The sequence below is a fragment of the Vombatus ursinus genome, unplaced genomic scaffold (genome assembly GCF_900497805.2).
Source record: "Vombatus ursinus unplaced genomic scaffold, bare-nosed wombat genome assembly UNPS02015129.1, whole genome shotgun sequence".
Taxonomy (NCBI): Eukaryota; Metazoa; Chordata; class Mammalia; order Diprotodontia; family Vombatidae; genus Vombatus; species Vombatus ursinus.
Window position 1 is genome coordinate 5,244,994 of NW_020954907.1, and position 18,850 is coordinate 5,263,843.

Genomic DNA, 18,850 nt, shown 5'->3' on the forward strand with positions numbered 1-18,850 from the left:
ATTGAAAAAAAAACTTTTCTTCTTAAAGACCTTATCCATACCACTTAAGGTAGGCAAAACTTAAAATAGTTTTGTTATTTTACAATGTAAGCAAACATATTAGCCCTTCTGGTTAAGTCACGGAAAATCTTGCTACTTTTTCTGCAACATTTTCATGTTAACCTTATAAATCCTAATGAATTGGTCATATTTCCTTTAGTTAAGGTGGGCTTATTTTAATATCTACATCATTGACTTAATTTTTCCCATCAGAGAAATCTAGAAAAGTCTCTTTCATTAATTCAGCAGTTGTATTACATTTCTTGGCCAAAGGATTTTGCTGGGGAAAAAAAGTCAAAAACCATTATGCAGAAAAACACCTAGAAGTTTCAACTTGTAGAATTCAGTCTCTCTGAGCCTCAAGTTTTGTTTTGTTTTTTAATGTATAAAATGAGGACATTGACTCCTGAGGAATTGTATAGTGCAATCTAAACTCTTCCACCAAGCCCCAGAAACTCCTCATCCTGGAAGGTCACTTCAACCCTGGAATCCACACCTTGAAAGTACCCTCAGCCCCTGTGGCCCCTCCCTCTGATTAAAGGACTTTTCCTAGGACCTCCTAGGATGCCTAGGCTAGTCTTCTTTCTCAGGTTGCAATCTGGATTCCTCTTTCATGCCCTCCCATCTTCCTCCCTACTCTTAAACCCACTTTGAACCTCATTTATGTGTTGTGTTTCCTCATTGAAATATAAGGTCCTTGAAATCCTGTTTGCTTATATTTGTATTCCCATTGCTTAGCACTGTGCCTGGCATATTGGATACATGCTTAATAAACACTTGTTGATTGGCTATAGGAGAGGTGCCATAGTATTAAATTGTTAGATGTGCCAATTTTCAAAAAAAAAAAAAAAGGGCAAGACGGATTTTGTAAGACATAGACCAGTTTGACTTTGGTTCTTGGCAAAATTCTGGAATGGATAATTAAAGGGATGGCTAGTGAAAATGTATGGCAGCTAGAGGTGCAATGGCTAGAATGCTGGGCCTGGAGTCAGGAAGACTCATCTCCTTGAGTTTAAATCTGGCCTCAAACACTTACCAGCTGTGTGAGTCTGGGCAAGTCCCTTAACCCTGTGTGCCTCCATTTCTTCATCTATTAAATGAGCTGGAGAAGGAAATGGCAAACCACTCTAGCATCTTTGCCAAGAAAATCCCAAATGGGGTCATGAAGAGTTGACATGACTGAACAACGTGAAAACTTAGAAAACCAACATGGGCTTCTTAAAAACAAGTTATGGTAGACAATGTTAATGCCATGCTATTGGTATTAATAGCACCATAGTACCAAAGTTAAAGAATAGATTACTTTTTCCTTTTAGTAATTGTTAATCTAATCTTTTTTTTAGTAAATGCATTTTGTAAATGGGTCATAGATTTAGTGCTGGAAGGTACCTTTGTAACTTTCTAGTCCAAGCCCCTCGTTTTGCTGTTGAGAAACTGAAGTTCTGAAAGGCTGTGACCTGCCCAGATCACAAAGCTAGTAAGTGTCTAAGATGGGATTTGAACCAAGGTTTTTGTGACTCTTTACCCTATCTACTACACCATAGGTTTTGGGGGAAGTACAGACAGTCCTCCCTTTATGTACTGTTGGCAGACTTCTACATAAAGTGATTTTTACTTTTACATGATGTAAATTTGCCTGAAGACATGGGGAAGGGAGGGAGGAAGACAGGAAGGAGGGAGGGGCCTGGCATACTGTTCAGGGACACGTGGGGCACAGGGAAGGTTGAGCAGGAAGAGGAATACTAGAGCCAGGGCCAACCACGTTGGGGGCTTAGTCAGAACAGAGAGGAAGAATGTACTGGGGGCAGACACGTGGAGGGGACACACAGAGGCTGGCACAGGGGTGGGTAGGCGGATCTGGGCAAAGGTTTCCTTTTTCAGTGGTGCTGGAGGTCTCAAACCAAGTCTCCAGTCCAATGGCAGTCTCCCTGGGGTCTGTTCTTCTTCTTTCACGTGGAGGGTTTTTAATTTTGTTTTTATTTTTATTTTTTTTTGTGGTGGTGTGGTTGGAGGCCACAGAGCATTGAGCCGAGGGTTAGGAGCAGAGGCAGGGGAGCACAGTACTGTAAAATACAGTTAACATAGGTGGTTATCTTGGAATGCAGATTTCTTTAAGAATTCTTCACATAAAGTTGAGTTTGTGTAAAGTGAGAACTATCTGTATGTTTTTTAAATGAAATCAATAAATTTAAAAAGTTATGTCAGATTAAATCTCTTCTTTCTTTCTTTTTTTTTTTTTATGAATGACTAGACTGGGGGCAGCTAGGTGGCACAGTGGATAGAGCACCAGCCCAGGATTCAGGAGGACTTGAGTTCAAATCTGGCCTTAGACACATGACACTCACTAGCTGTGTGACTCTGGGCAAGTCACTTAACCCCAATTGCCTCACTCAAAAAAAAAATGACTAGACTGGAAATATAGTTAATGTCGTTTTGTATAGTCATAATATGCCTATTGCTGCTCATTGTTCTGAGAAAACATGTTAGATGAATCAACATTACAGGGCACATTTAGTTCCATAGGAATGATATTGTAAATGTTAACAGTGAGTAGATTAATTAGCTGAGCAATATTACAGCAAAGTTTTTGGACTAGATAGTGGGATTTTGTTATGATACATTGATGATGTGCTTTGAGAAGTACCACTTCTTTTAGGTAACTGTATATGAGATAGACTTGTATTCTTAACATAATTTTGGGAAAAGATGGAGAGATGTCCCTTGGATGAGGATGCAGTTAGATGGACTCAGTGCCTGTTGAGCCCATATAATCTTGGTAAATGGGTTGATGTCATCCTGGAGCAAGTAGAATCTCAGAGGTCTCTCTCTTTTCTTGGCCCTGCTCTGTTCAGTGTTTTCGTCATTGATATGGATTTAGACATATTGCCAGTGCTCACCAAATTCATGAATAATACAAAGCTGGAAGGGCTAGAGATACATGAAAGAATTGAGATTCCCAAACAACTTCAATAAGCTGAAAGAGCGGGCTGAAAATAAATGAACTATCCTAGGGTAGTAATTGAAGCCCTATATATGGATTTGAAAAAAACCTAACTTGTATCAGTATAAGATGGCATTGTTTAACTAGACAGAAAGACCTGGAGCTTTTATTGAACAGCAGAACTCAATATGAATCAACAGTATGACATAATTTTAAAAGTTTGTAAAAATTCAAGCTGTTAGTAAGAAGGTAATATTCAAGAACATTGAGTCAATAATCTGTAACCTGCTATCTGGAGTCATGAATTCATTGATTCCCATATATAACCTTATACTTCAGTGGATCTGTGAACTCTTCTCTCCAGGAATACAGATTACAGTCATGTAGGCCTTCTCTTTTTGGAGCTCTCTGTAATCCTTGTACAGGGGCCCGTGGTGCGCTGTGAATACTTTCTCTAGATTTCTTGACGTTATATGTGCACCACTGGAAAATACGAGTTATCCACTGGTTAGCCCTCACTCTCACTTTCTGCCTACCTTTCTGGTCATATGTTTCGTACATAATATTTTGTACTCCATTTCTTTTGTACCAGTCTTTTATTGACAATGTGCTGCAGCCTATTTGTATGACCATGTGTCTTTGTTGTCTTTTGTGTGATCTGTGCCCCCCTATTGAGAGCACTTGGATTCAAATTCCACTTCAAATTCAGACACTAGCTCTGTGACCGTAAGAAATTCATAACATCTCTGATTCTGAGTTTCCTCATTTGTAATATGCAGGTAGTAATAAATGTGGTAACTGCTTCATAGAGTTGTCAGGCTCAAATGAGATAATATCTATAAAGTGCTATTGCAAAGCTTAAAGTGTAATATCAGTGTCCGTTGTTGGCCCATGTTTCTCATTCATATAAGCACCATTGGAAGAAAATGGTGCTTGAAAGCTGGGCCATTGTTGTAGGGAGAATCTTGGAGTCATTAAAAGCCCAGCCCGATTTCCCCCTAGTCATTTCGGGGGCTCTGTAGCTCCTCTTCCTTGCTGGGCTCATAGTCCATATGTAGTGCCTGCTGTACGTGACACACACTCTGGTGATCCAGCTCTAATGTATACACATCCACACAAACCTTTTTGTTTTTCCAGTTTCTAAAACTCTTAGGGTTTGTCTTTCATCAAATATGAAAAACCAAAAAGTTGAGGAAGGGGAGAAAGGAGGTTTTTCTTGTTTTGTTTTAAAGTTCTGTGTTCGCCTGTATGTTGATAGGGATGAGAGAGTCAATGAGAGAAGGAATGGTTGGATTGCTTGCTAAGGGGGAAGACAATATTCTTATGTTAATCCAAGCCCTGGATAAGGAGCAAAGTAGCCATGCAAACAATGGAAGTGGAGCCAGAAAGTCTGCTCTGGAGTCTAGCATGCCTTGAAAAGCATGTCAGACTGGGCGCCGAGAGTTGCTTGGGGAGGGGCTCCGAGGAGAGAGGACTTGGACTCCGAGTTAGTTTATGGAATTGGCTCCAGGCCAGCAAGTTGAAAAATCCCAAACCTTACCAGCAGGAAGTACGGATTGAAAGGAATAGGAAAGAATAGCTGCAGTGTGTTTTCCAGCCAGCTCTTTCTTTCTTAGCCTTTTCTCAGAACTGTTGGTTCAGCTTTCTCTTATTCCTATAAAGCCATTTATTTTGTGTCACACAAGCATATAAATGTTTGGTTATTGTTCAGTAGCTAAATTTGTCTTAGTGACTTTTCCGTGGAGAAAAGATTATACTAACCTTTAAATCTAGTAAAATAAAATACATTTATTTGTTTGGACTATAGCTTATTTCTAGCTGGGGTCATCTTTTTGTTTTACAGTAGAGGAAATTGAAGCCAAGAGAAGGTAAGAGACTTGTCCAAGGTCAGCAGTCAGCCATTCTAAAAGTTCTATTTTTCTTGGCCACCAATCCAATGATCTCTGCTGCCTTCTTTGTCTGTCAGTTTAGTTGGAGTACTTGAGGCTCATTTATTCAGAGTGGAGAGACAGCGTCATTTTAAAAATTAATTTAATTAATTAAATTAATTTAAAAAAATAAATTAATTTAATTAAATTAAGTAAAAAAATTAAAAAAGAGTCAAGGTCTTTGTTTTGTTTTGTTTTTAATCCGAATTCCATAAGAACAGTAGTTTTAGACCATCGTAAAAACAATCCTGATGGTTTATTTTTAGATTGTTGTTGTTCAGTCATTTTTCAGTCATGTCAACTTTTTTGTGTCCCCACTTGGAGTTTTCTTGCAAAGATCCTGGAGTGGTTTGCCATTTCTTTCTCCGGCTCATTTTACAGATAAGGAAACTGAGGCAAGCAGGGTGAAGTGACTTGTCCAGGGTCACACTGCTAGTAAGCATTTGAAGCCAGATTTGAACTCAGGAAGATGAGTCTTCCTGACTCCAGGCCTAGCACTCTATCCACTGTACCACCTAACTGCCATATTTTAAAATGTTTGCTAGTAATTTTTATATCTTGTACTTTGAAAGCTAGGAAATATCAAATATTGAATTTCAAACTTTCACAGGAGGAAAATAGTGCTACAAACACCATTCTTTTTTTTTTTTCCCAAAGAAACACCAATACTGTCTCTCAAAGGAGAAAAAAGTATTTTATCACTATTAACTCCTCCCCACCCTTTTTATTATGTGGAAAGTGCCTCTACTGGAAGAAAAGAAAAATAATATTTTTAATGGAATCCAGAACTTAAAATAGCAAGTATGCTAATATTCAGCCCAAAGTTATGGTAAAATTTTCATTTGGCCTCTTAAAACCACTTTTTATTCAAATAAATTTTTTTTTAATTTGAGTCTGGTAACTCCCTAAAAAGAGAGACATTGTTGATTATACTGTTTGGACAGGTTATTTAACACTTTGACCTCTGATATTCCTGTTTAGCTATTTTTTGGGGGGGGAGTTAAATTTGTTCCATACCGCCATAGATTTGAAAAAAACCATTTCAGAGGCCATGCAGTCCAGCCTCTTCATTTTACAGAGGAAACTGAGGCCCAGGGAGTAGGATTATTGCCCAAGATCACACTGCCCAAAACATGCCAGCTCCTGTTTGGTTTTCAGAATGCCTTACTTCATCAGCCAGGATGGCCTGCCTTCCCCTCAGTTGGCAGTTGATGGGGGATGGCAGACCTCTTCTCCACAACACTTACTCTGTTCAGTGATGACTCCTGGGGATAATGTGGAAGTAGGGCCAGTGGGCTGGTGGGTACTGCCTTTTGTAGCTTATCACTTATGCTTTCTTTTTTTTATTAATTTATTTTGATTTATCAACAGTCACTTCCATAAGCTTTTGAGTTTTAAATTTTTCTCACCCTCCTTCCCCACCTCTCTCTCCAAGATGGCACACAATATGACATAGACTATACATATACATTCCTATTAAACATATTTTCACATTAGTCATATTGTAAGGAAGAATTAGAACCAATAGAAGGAACCAAAAGAAAGAGGAAACAAAACAAAGCAGAAGAAAAAAAAAAGAGCACATAATATGCTTCCATCTGCATTCAAACTCCATAGTTTTTTCTTTGGATGTGGATAGCATTTTTCATCGTGAGACTTTTGGAGATCTCTTAGATCTTTGCATTGCTGAGAAGGGCTAAATCTATCAAAGTTAATCATCGCACAACATGGCTATTATCGTGTACAACATTTTCCTGGTTCTGCTCACTTCACTCAGCATCAGTCCATACAAGTCTTTCCAGGTTTTTCAGAAGTCTACTTGCTCATCATTTCTTATAGCACAATAGTATTCCATTACATTCATATACCGCAACTTGTTCAGCCATTCCTCAATTGGTAGGCATCCTCTTAATTTCCAGTTCTTTGCCACCACAAAAAGAGCTGCTATAAATATTTTTGTGCATGTGGGTCACTTGTACTTTCTAGTCATCTTTATTGCTGAACCTTGGGATCAGTGGCGTTGGCTTTTCTCTGATTCTTTTGGTATTTGCTTCTTCATCTTTTCTATTAAAAAACGCTCTGAAACAACATGCATGAACAATATTTGATATTTCAGTTGTGGTGATAATTGAAAAATAAATATCATAACCAATATACCCTAGACCTGTGTATTTTTCTTTTTCCTTATGAATTAATGTTTAATATAAGTATTGTTCAAAATAATAGCATGTCTGTCCTCTTACTTAAAGAAAATATTGTAACAGATTCCAGGTTAACAGTTTATTTATTGCATCTGTCATAGAATAAAAGACTCTTAGGAGTTAGAGAAGACCCTCTTAGTCATCTAGTCCATTATAGTTACTAAACAAGAATGATGATGATGATCATTCCAGGGATAGCCATCAAGCTCATTGGCAAGTAATTTGTGCACTACATTCACTTTCTTTTTATGAAATGGGAGTAAATCATCATTCTCTTTGAACAACTCTCTTGTTCACCAGAGTTTTTCAGAGATTAGTAGTAGTGGGCTGACAGCCATAGTTCTTAGTTCTTTCAGGACCCTGGAATGTAATTTATCTAGTCCTGGTGACCCAAATTTATTGTGATCATTTCAGTGGTCTCTTCCTTTTTTTTCACAGTTATCCTCTGTTTCAGCAATTGTTAACCATTTTTGATCTCTTTTTCCGATTAAGTTTGCTAAGTGTCTTATAATTTGAGCCTCTAAACAACCCTCTGTGCCTCAGAGGTACTAGAATATCTTGTGGGTATTATCCCCTGCTTATTAGTGAGGAAATTGACAATAATAGAAGTTAAGTAACTTGCCAGTGATCGGTCACACAGCTAATCCAGGTCAGAGCCAAGGAGAGATCTGGACCCAGTACTTGGACTTTGGATTCAGGACTGTGCTCATCTGAAATCAGAAAAAGCTGTGGCAAAATTCCCTGGTACTTCTTGGTTCTGTGGCTGTGGACAGCCACTTTTTAAAGCTTAGGTCCTAAATTTCAAAGCAAATTTCAGTCTACTTTGTGGACAGAGTTCTCACACTTAATTAATGCATCCACAAGCATATTTCAGTGCATATTCTAGGCCAGGCACTGGGGAGGACACTAAGACAAAATAAAAAATCATCTCTGCCCTTCAGGAGTCTACAGCTCAGAGGGTGAGGACAGAAAACATGAATATGTGTAGTTCTGTACAGAATAGATACAAGATTGTGAGGGGACGACTGGCAGCTGGAAGGCATTGGGAGAGTCCTGGTGGACAAGCTGAGAGCTGGAAGGGGAGACACCATGGTAGACCTGATGGCATTTCTCCTCCAAAAATCACTGTCCTTGGTAGAGAAAGCTGGAGCACCTAAGACTCAGTAGTGCTGACTTTTCTCTATTACCATCTCTGTGTAGTCTCAGGATTAGTCCTGCCTATGCTGTTTCTGATGATCCTCTTGTCACTAATATAGATTAAAAAAAATACTGATTGTCTTTAGCATTCATCCTCGGCTTCCACCCATTGTGGATCTTTATTTTCTAAAAACTGTTGTTACAGGGACATGCTTTTCTTTTGTAGTTGTTCCCTGTTAACTTGCTCTAAAGTAGAGACTGGTTGATGAATTCCCTGTTTCTATCCACAGTAGTCTTCAGACTTCAGAGTAGACTTGTAAGGTCACTTCTTTTTTATTATTACTCTGTGTGTGTGTGTGTGTGTGTGTGTTAATATTATAATTTCATTCTTGAGAGCTTCCTATCCTTTTTATGCTAATGCTTCTTGATGCAAGACCATGGGAAACTGCTTATCCTCTGTCTGAACTTTTTGAAATCCATTCTCCCAGAATTTCAAGTTGGTCTGATTCCTCTACCACAAATTCTAAAAATTGACAATCTGGCTAATGTGGACATTTGTTTTATATGTCTTTCTGTATCTATAACAGATTTTATTTTTCTTGCTTTCTCCTTGGGTGAGGAATGGGAAGGGCAAAATTTGGAAAGGAAAACAAGATGAAATTGAACTTTTTTTTAAAGGAAAGTTAAAGGGTAGACAAGAGCAGACAATGTAGTAAAATGCAAAGAGCACTTGCCCCAAACCCAGGAGTATGCTGGTAAATGTTTAACAACCAGCTCCCCGCCTAAAAAAAACAAACCACTTTTAAAGGGCAGCTAGATAGCACGATGGATAGAGTGCCTTGCCTGGAGTCAGGAAGACCTGAGTTCAAATTCAACCTCAGACACTTACTAGCCATGTGACCCTGGGCAGTCACTTAACCCTGTTTGCCTCAGTTTCCTCATTGGTAAAATGAGCTGGAGAAGGAAATGGCAAACCATTCCAGTATCTTTGCCAAGACAACCCCAAATAAGGCCACAAAGAGTTGGACACAACTGATAACGACTGAACAACCACAAATATACTTTAAGTTTAACATTTTCTCCATCACTTTCTCAAGTCTAAACAATTAGTTAAGACATCAAATAAAGCCTTGATTTGTATCATTAAAAAAATCAATGATCATGTGCTGTCAAAGTCTCCATCATTAAAAGAAAATCCCCATCATTTCTTCTTCAATAATAAGTGATCTTTTTGGCTATATCAGATTCAGAATAGCACTTCTTTTCTATTCTACCTTTTGAAAAATAAAATTATTGTTAAAATGAGATAAGACTTGATCAACCCTTAGCAGAGGGAGAAAGGTCAAGTCCATGGAGGGTAACTGAAGTCCCTCCTCGCTATGGTATCATACTTTTAGGCCCAGTTTGGGATCTGTTTACTTAACTCCTTGACGGTTTCTTTTTTCCTTTCAAGTATGTTCCAAACATATTATCATTTTGGATTTGTCTCTTTGTTCATTCTCATCAAAGTGCTTTCCACAATGTTCCACCTTTTAAAGTTTTTTTCTAGTTTTTATTTATCTGTTTTTTAGTTTTTCATTTTGTCATCAACATATCATCCTAACATACAGTGTGACAATTTCACCCCCTTTCATATAGATAATTTCTTATGAATTAAGTATTTCTTCCCAGAACTGTGTTTCAGCCCCAAGGCCAGTCGAGTGCATTCAGCTCATGTACCACCTGCTATGGAAGCCCTTCTTGATCTGATTTAGCATTTTATGCTGCTTCTTCAAATTTATCTCACAGGCTTACATATATAGGTTCCTCCCCAGTAGAATGTGAGTAACATGTAAGTTGGGGTGGAGCAGCGGATATTTTTTATTCTGTCTCTGTGTCCCCAGCACACAGTTAATAAATGTTGTTGGATCGGGTTAGATTGGACCTGCCAAGTCTCAGTGATACCCATGAAACTGCATTTGTCTCCTTGCTTTGCATTTTTATGGTTTATTCCTTTTGCATTTGTAGATAGATACCTGAAACCATGAATTTTATAGCTTATTTTCTTTGGGGCTATTGCTTCTTGTAGATTGCTGGTCTTCTCTACTGATATTTTTCTGTTATTCTTCCTTGACAGATAGATGAGGACAGTTTTCTCCCTCTTCTTTTTTTCAGGCTAAAATCTTGATCAGATTTGTTAGACTAATATATTTTCTCTTGATTCTCTTTATGTATTCTATCATAGACCAAGATCTTTAAATAATTAAACATCTATAATTAAGCTATGGAAACTGATAAGGCAGAGGGGAATTCCGTTTCTCAGATACTGTCTAATTAGCTAAATTTTCATTTTCCTCTCTTTTCTGAAATGCTTATACTTTTATTTGGCAGTAGGGAAGAAAACACCACCTGTGTTGTTGTGAGGATTAAATAAGATAATGTATGTAAAGTGCTTTGCAAACTTGAAAGCATCGTAGAAGTGATTGTGGCTATTATAATTCCTAGTGATGCTTTCTGGGCTGCTTCTAACAGTGACATTTTTCCCATAAGGATTACTAAGAATCTGTAGTGGTCTTCAGTTGTGAAAAGACTTATACTTTCTTCTATGCTATAGACAGATACCCCTGGAACATAGTCCTTTCTTTTATTCTCTTCAGAATCCCGGATGGTAGCTGCCTGTGTACCTCTCATCATGGAGTCATTACCCACAAGAGCTTGTCTCTTCATCTCATCATCACTTGATAAATTCTATCCAGGTAGCACTAGTGGATCCGCTTTGCCTTTGTTTTGAATGTGAGAAGCTGCTGACCTTTCAGAGTCCAGCTTTACTCTCTACTATATGGTTGCCCACTTTATGTCATATCCTTCAACTCTAATTTCCTGATATAGGTTAGAATTCCCTTCTGCCTTACCAGCAACTTAATTCTCCTTGAAAACTTGTAGAGGTATTTCTCTAGCCTCATTACTTCTCTGTGAGGGAAACCAACTTGCCCTTTGTGTATATTTAACTATTTATCACTGGCAGAAGAAATGTAGCATACTCTCACAGATCAATGAAAAATTATACTTACCCATCATACTTCCTGGCAGTATGATTCTCATAGATCCCTCTGTGGCTGACCTTTGGGGTAAATTGTTACCAAGCGTGATGAAAGAGGAAGATACCCCCAACTCCTACCAGCTGCTGTCTGTTGTACTTCCAGAATCTTTTGCAGTGTCTGGATTCTTAGATTCTTTTGACTTTGGCCTTAGTACTCCTGCAGAGCTGAAGCCCATAAAACATTAGCGTAATTTTCTCTAGAGAGAGGTATTTAATAAGAATAATCAGAATACAGACTATAGATTTCTCAGTAATGAGCATGCCAATCTAGTATAAATGGAATTACAAAATACCCAGACAACCAGAGGCATCATTAAGTTGCCTTCTCCCTCCCTCTCAGCAGGGGACCTTTATTTTTGCTTAACTGAAAAATTGAGGTCATCCATCCATAGATTCCTTCTCTTCTCCACATCCATATTTCATATGGTCTTAGCATTCTCTCATTTCCTCTTCTTCTTTTCCCCATCTTGGAGAGAGAGGTGGCCCATCCTTCTACTTGTTCCTTTATTCTCACTCTTTTTTCTTCTTGAGCTTGACCTATTGATTATTTCCTACCTTCCATTTTCCTTAAACTTTTTTCTTATTTTTGCTGATATCTTTTGTTTTTATGTAATATTAATTTCTGAATACTTAATGAACCATCCTTGGCAACAAACATTTAAAAAGAAAGAGGATAAAAAGTAGTTCAGTAAAACTAACCAACACGTCAAACTAGTCTGATAGGATATGCAAGTATACCATTGACTCCTTCCCTGCTACCTACAAATATGCCCAGATCCTTACCATCCTTAACCTTTGCTTTCCTTTATCATCCCCTAAAGCAATTATCCTACATCTCTCCTATCTTCTACAAACTCCTAAAAAAAAAACCCTTGCCTTTCTGCTATTGTAGGTGCTTTCTCATCATCTACTTAGTTTTTTCTTTGCAAATTGATTTCTGTTCCCACCACTCAACTGAAACTGCTTTTTCCAAGGTCACCGATGGTCTTTCTGTCTAATAAATCCATTAATCTTTTCTCAGGCCTCTTCTTTCTTGATCTCTCTACTTTGAGTGACATTGCTGATCATTTCCTCCTCCTGTCTACTATTTCCTCCCTGAGTCTTTGTGACACTTCTCCGTTGTAGTTCTTATCTTCTTTGTGTCATGTTATACTTTTTGGTTTCCTTTGCAAGTTTATCATCCGTCTTCCATCTCTTATTCATGGATGTATCTGAAGGTTCTATCTTGGGGTCTTTCATCTTTTCTCAGTATAACTCATTCTGCTATCATTTTTATGCAGATGGCTTCCAGATCTAGATTTATATCCATATCTATATATCTAGCCCTCATCTTTCTTCTGAGGCCCACTGCAGCAACACCACTACCTTTGACTTCTTCTGCTTGATGTGCCCTAGTCATGCCCAAAATGGAACTCATTAAACCTTAAACCCATCCTTACCTTTAAAGCTCCTATTTCTGTTGAGAATACCACCCTTCTTCTAGCCACTTCATTTTGCTACCTAGGAATCATCTTTTACTTTTCATCCTAAGCAGTGAGGTGTATAGTGGAGAGTGTTGGACTTGAAGTCAAGGAGAGCCGAGTTCAAATATGGCTTTAGATACTTAATTACTATGTGATCCTGGACAAGTCATTTTACCAGTCTGTACCTCAGTCTTCTCATCTGTAAAATAGGAATCACAGTAGCATCTGTTTTATGGGGTTGTTGTGAGGATCAAATGAGATAATATTTGTAAAACACTTTGCCAACTTTGAGGCACTATATAAATGCTAGTTATTATTTTTATCCCTCCTCCAACAGCCACTCAGTTTCTAAGACTTATCAATTTTTTTCTGGAAGATCAGCAGAAGGGGTTTGGTGGAAGTTAGATGCCCTGTAGTTCAAAAATAGGTAATTCAACCCGTAAAGTTAGTTGGATTTGAATAAACAACAGCATAGTATCAGTTTAGAAAGACAGCTGATGAAGGAGTCAGGTGACTTGGATTTTAATCCTGGCTTTGCCACTAACCCACAGTAGGACTTCAGACGAGTCCCTTAATCTCTTTCAGTCTTTTTACTCTTCTGCAAATCGGGTTGGATTGTGAAAATTTATAGATCTCTTTTGGCAGTTAAAATTCTGTGATTTTAAAATCAGTCAGCAAACATTTTAAGTGTCTATTGTGTGTCAGGCATTGTACTAAGGTCTGACGATACAAAGATTAGTATGAAACACTCTCTGCCCTTAAGGAGCTTATTTTCTAACAGGAAAAACAACCTGCACACACACAAATATGGACATGATATATTCAAAATGAATACAGGTCATTTGGAGAGGGAGTGTACTTGCATTTTATCTCATGGAATTCCAGCATAGGTAATAGTTTTTGAGTAACAAAATGAATCAGATTTGCAGCACTCAAAATTTTAGTGTAAACCAGTGTTGTTATGATTTAGATACATTTTTCTTTATCTTTAAAAAGGAAAACGCAGTGCTGAAATCATCATTTTTGTTTATATCTTAAAACAATTGCCAGATAGTAACATTCAGATTTTTTTGAGGGGGGTGAGGTAAGTTGATGCTTAGTAGTAAGGTAATTACATCGTATAAGACCCTTTAGATATCTTCACTTTATCTTGCAAAAAGAATTTAAAATTGACCTTAAACTAACCAACTGCCATTATAGGTGTTTACATTGACAGTTTTAAGCTGTAGTTTGAGGGTCTCTTTACACTTAACCTCCATTACTAGTCAGACAGGGTTCAGATAAATTATCATAGGTCTTTAATTTATAAACAGTTCTCCTGCAGACAGCCTATTCCTGTCTCAGAATTTTCTTTTATGCATATAAACAGTATTTTTTAAAAAGGAAACAAAGGCACACAAAAGCCTGCCTCCCCCACTTGCTAAACTTTTCAGAAAAATGATAGAGTAGTAAGATTACTGATAACTTTTACCCTAGAAATTTGTCTCTTAAAACACATCCTTCTCCCAGATCTTGTTAACTAAAATTTGTAACCAGCTTTAACAACTGGACAAAAGAAAGATAGTTCTGTCCCTACTTTGGGACTTTCTTATGGATGACTTTATTTGTCTTAATCTCCAGAGAATTTCATTCTTTTTTTAAAAATTTTAGAGTAAAGATTAACTTTCAGGATTCTGGATATTGCTCATTGTTAAATGTGTCATTACACACTATTGTACTCGATCCTTATAACCCTCTCAGATAGAACAATTATTAACACCCCCATTTTATACAGGGGGAGGCTAATGCTTGAAGATTAACTGATTTGCACATGGTCACACAGGACCAACCTTAGGAGGAGGGCCCTTGTGCTTAAGGGTGCTACAGACACTGAGCAGGTTAGATTAGAAGAAAACTGGGAGAAAGCAAGCCATGGACATACAGAGGGAAAAAGCTATGTAGGAGAAGGAGTTGGCCCACAATTAGAAAAGCTGCAGGGAGGTCACGGGGACTGAGTATAAAGTCCATTAGATTTAGCAGCTAAGAGACTATCTGGCATCTTAGAAAGAGCAGTTTCAATAGTAGAATGATCAGGAGCCAGATTAAAAAGTGTTGAAAAGTGAGTGGGAGGTGAACAAGTACAGATAAAAAGTGTAGTCAGCTTTTCCTAAGAGTTTAGTGAAAAAGGAGAGATACAGAATGAAACTTTGATGGGATGGCAGGATCAGATGACCTGCAAAGGCAACGTGATTCTGCTAAGACCTTCCAAGTAGGAGGGGGATGGGAAGTTTCAGGAGACAGGAAGAAGTTTGAGAAAACCTCGGAAGTGCAGGATGAAGATGTTTTTTGACAATGCTTTCTCCTGTTTCTCCTCCCATCTGTCTGACTTCTACTTCTTGGGCTCCTTTGTTGGGTCTTCATCCAAGTCCACTAATCATGGGCATCCCTCCAGTGCTCTGTCCTGGACTCTCTTCCTTTCTCCCTCTATATTATTTCATTTAGTGATCTCATCAGCTCCCATGGATTTAGTTGTCATCTCTACGCTAATGATTCTCACATTTTTTTATCCAGCCCAGACTTCTTTCTTGCATCTCTTATTCCCTGTCAAACATCTCACACCAGATGCTCCACAGACATCTTAAACTCAACATTCCCAAACTAAACTTATCACTTTTCTCCCTCACTCTACCTTCTTCCTCATTTACCTCTTACTTGTCAAGGTCATCACCATCTTCCTAGTCCCAGCCATGTTCACATCCTACAGGTCATCCTGAACTCCTTCCTTCCTCTCATCCCAGTCTCTTGCCAAGTCCTATCAGTTCTGCCTTCTTAACATCTCTTGTATATATGCCTATTTCTCTCTTCTCGACAGTCCCACTATGCTGATGTGGGATCTCATCACCTCATGTCTGGACGATTGTAACACCTTTCTGGCTGGTCTCTCCCTGCATCAGGTCTCTTTCCGCTCCAGTCCATCATCCACTTAGCTATCAGATTGCTTTTCCAAAGTGCAGATCTGACTGTGTCACCCCCACCCCCATTCAGTTAATTCCACTGGTTCCTTATCACCTCTGGCATCAACATAGAGTAGAGTTGTAGCATATAAAGAATAACAGTAGAGATGTCCAGAACTTTGCAAGACACAGACTACAAGAAAATGGCCAGCAGTGAAACTCATGTTTTCAGCTATCTACACACAATTGAAAAAAATTATAAGACATGACTAACAGACAGAGTAAACTAGAGATTCATCCTATCCCAAGGAAGTAAGTTTGACCCTGGGACTTTGTGGGATGAGACACATGAATAGAAAATGACTTTGAAAAAGAGTATATTAAAAAAGAATAGGATTCTTTTAAGAGGAGGGAAAGGGGAGCAGAGTAACATTGTAAGGAGATAAGTTCATGTGAAGAGACCCAGCAAGCAGGGAGGAGGCAGTGGGTAAAAATGACAGAAATAGGAAAGGAAGCCATGTTGTTGGCATTGTGAACAACAGTGCAGATGGAAGAGCTGAGGAGAGCACTCACAGACTGCCAGGAATTAGGAGGGGGGTTTACTTATTTGGACACCTGGTAGAGCAATCTTTCTGCTCAAAACGGAACAATTAAATAATTTCTTGACTTGCCTCGATCATCTTTTCTTTCTTCAAAAAGAGAAGGAACCAAGGAGGGGACTTCTAGCCTGGATCTAGTTTTCACCAGATAGGAGAAACTGATTGTTGGGCTGGAAATTATGTGATCCATGAGGTAAAGTGACCATAGCTTCCTAGAATTTATGGTTGAGAAGGGCAGGAAACCTGGGTATATTCTGACATATTTTTGGGGATAGCAGATTTCAGAATTTTCAGAAAAAAGAAGTATTGAATCCCATGGAATCAAATTTTTATAAAAGTCACCCCAGGAAGTTAGAATTAGGTGAGAGGACTGGGCCCTTTGCTTTAAATGATGTAAGAGATTCCTAATGAGGAAACTTCCACTAGGAATGCAGGCCAGCAATTGCTCTGCAGCTTGTCGTAAACAAACAAAAATGTTTTGCTCTAACAAAGAGTGTTGTATATGATTTTGTGAATTTCTGCTACATAGTTTGTATTTTTTTAAAGTTTATGTTAAATTTAACAACCTATATAAAACTGTCCTCTATTGTGTTCCCATTCTGAACTTTTTTCATTTTCTTTTTGTGATCTTAAAATGTTTCTATTGATGTTATTTTTCTATCACCACCCACTAACCTTCTGCTCTCCCTCATTTCCACTAATAAATGCAGTCAAACCAAAGACATCAACACAATTGGTCAGGTCTGAGAATGTACACCTTATTCTGTATCTCTAGTCCATCTCCTCTCTGCTATGAGATACAACTTAAAAAAAAGTCTTTGAAAGACTGACAGATAGGACTTGAATCTATGCAAATAGCTTTTGTTTTTGTTAGCTATGTTGTTATATTGTTTTCCAGACATTTAAAAACGAAAATTGCCTTTGTTAATAATGGCTTAAAAAAAAAAAGCAAGGGGCAACAAGGTGGTGTAGTACGTAGAGCACTGGCTCTGGAGTCAGGGGGACCCGAGTTCAAATCCAGCCTCAGACACTTACTAGCTCTGTGACCCTGGGCAAGTCACTTAACCTCAATTGCCTCACTCAAAAAAAAAAGGTACCCTTGGAAAGAATTTCTAGAGTGTTCTTACAATTTGATCCAGTTTATTTAATTTTCTTAAGATAGATTAATATTTTGTTTTTAAAATGCTGATAAAGCCAATTAGACATGATTTGTAGTCAGGTGGACTTGCTTTTTCAGGTAACACCATTTATGGAAATTAGTCAGGATCTTTTTAGAGTTGGATACTTGTTAGGTTCTGGCTAGCTTAAAGAGAACGTGAGGAAATTGTTGAAGATCTTAGCTTAGCCTGACCCTATATCTGGCTGTACTTTAGGTTAACTCAAAGGCTAGCAATTCCTATTGACTTTTGAGTGATTTTTTTTTTTAAAGTCAGTTGGAGTTAAGTGACTTGCCCATGGTCACACAGCTAGTGGGTGTCAATTGTTTGGTCTGAGTCCGGATTTGAACTCAGGTCCTCCTGACTTCAGGGCCAGTGCTCTATCCACTGCGCCACCTAGCTGCCCCCTTGAGTGATTCTTATATGTTTTCTGAAACAGTAATGCTAAGGTGCTTTCAATAGTATATATTGTTTTAAAATCTGATTTAGTAAATCATTTTTAAAGCAGCTCTTGAATCAAAGTGGCTTATCTCAAGGAGCAAAAGAGGTCTTTGCATTGGTTCAGTTATATCTAGTCTTTTAAAACATGTTTTTTGCATTTATTCCTTTCTTGGTTTGAGAAAGCTTTTTAGCATTTGAGTTTACTCACTACCTTACTTTCATTTTATCTTTCAGGAAGCAGGAAACAGCAGTAGAAGTTGGAGTAATTATCAAACTATTGCAGGCAGAATTTCACCAAACAGACGAGCTTAAAATTTATCGGGTAACAAGACCTATTGCTCAGGGGGACAGTTCACAGGGAAGATTAAAAACTGAACAATGACTCAGCTAAGCATTTACACCACATTTTTGGGAGCCTATCTGCTTGTCATTTTTTATGTTCGAGGTAAGCCCATCTTCATATAAACAATCTTTTCTCCCTTTTTGGTAGTAAAATAATGAAATCATGTTAATTGTGATCTATTTCATTCCAAATCTTGTATGCTGCAAAGAAAACTTACTTCCTCTTACTGTACCAAGTTACTTGTATAGTTAGTTTTCAGTATTAGCTATTGTTAGAAAATTGACCCTTAAGGTAATAAGATGCATAAAGCAGAAAAGAGCTATATAGTTTTTTGGGGGGGGGTCTCATAATATGACTTGAATAATGAAATACTTTTGAAATGATTATTGCTAGTAAAAATCCTGTGCCCTTATAATGGAACAAAGAATAAATATGAATATTATAAAAAATGTTATCTTTTTCTAATAAAGATACTTTTCAAATTTTGTTAAACCCTGAATTGTATTGCTATATTCAGAATGCTATAGTGTCTTCGTTAGCCAAGTTTTAAAGGCAATATATAGTTTTGCTGTTTATTGTGTGTTTAAAG

The 18,850-nt window shown here is 37.9% G+C and overlaps 1 protein-coding gene across 1 annotated transcript in view; it reads left to right on the top strand.

Annotated features, from left to right (window-relative positions):
* Positions 1-18,850, top strand: part of BMPR1A (bone morphogenetic protein receptor type 1A) — a 125,543-nt gene that overhangs the window by 74,679 nt on the left and 32,014 nt on the right. The window contains exon 3 of the mRNA XM_027846334.1: positions 18,153-18,363. Coding sequence (XP_027702135.1) covers positions 18,297-18,363 — 67 coding nt within the window. The 5' untranslated portion in view covers positions 18,153-18,296. The remainder of the gene's footprint in view (positions 1-18,152; positions 18,364-18,850) is intronic.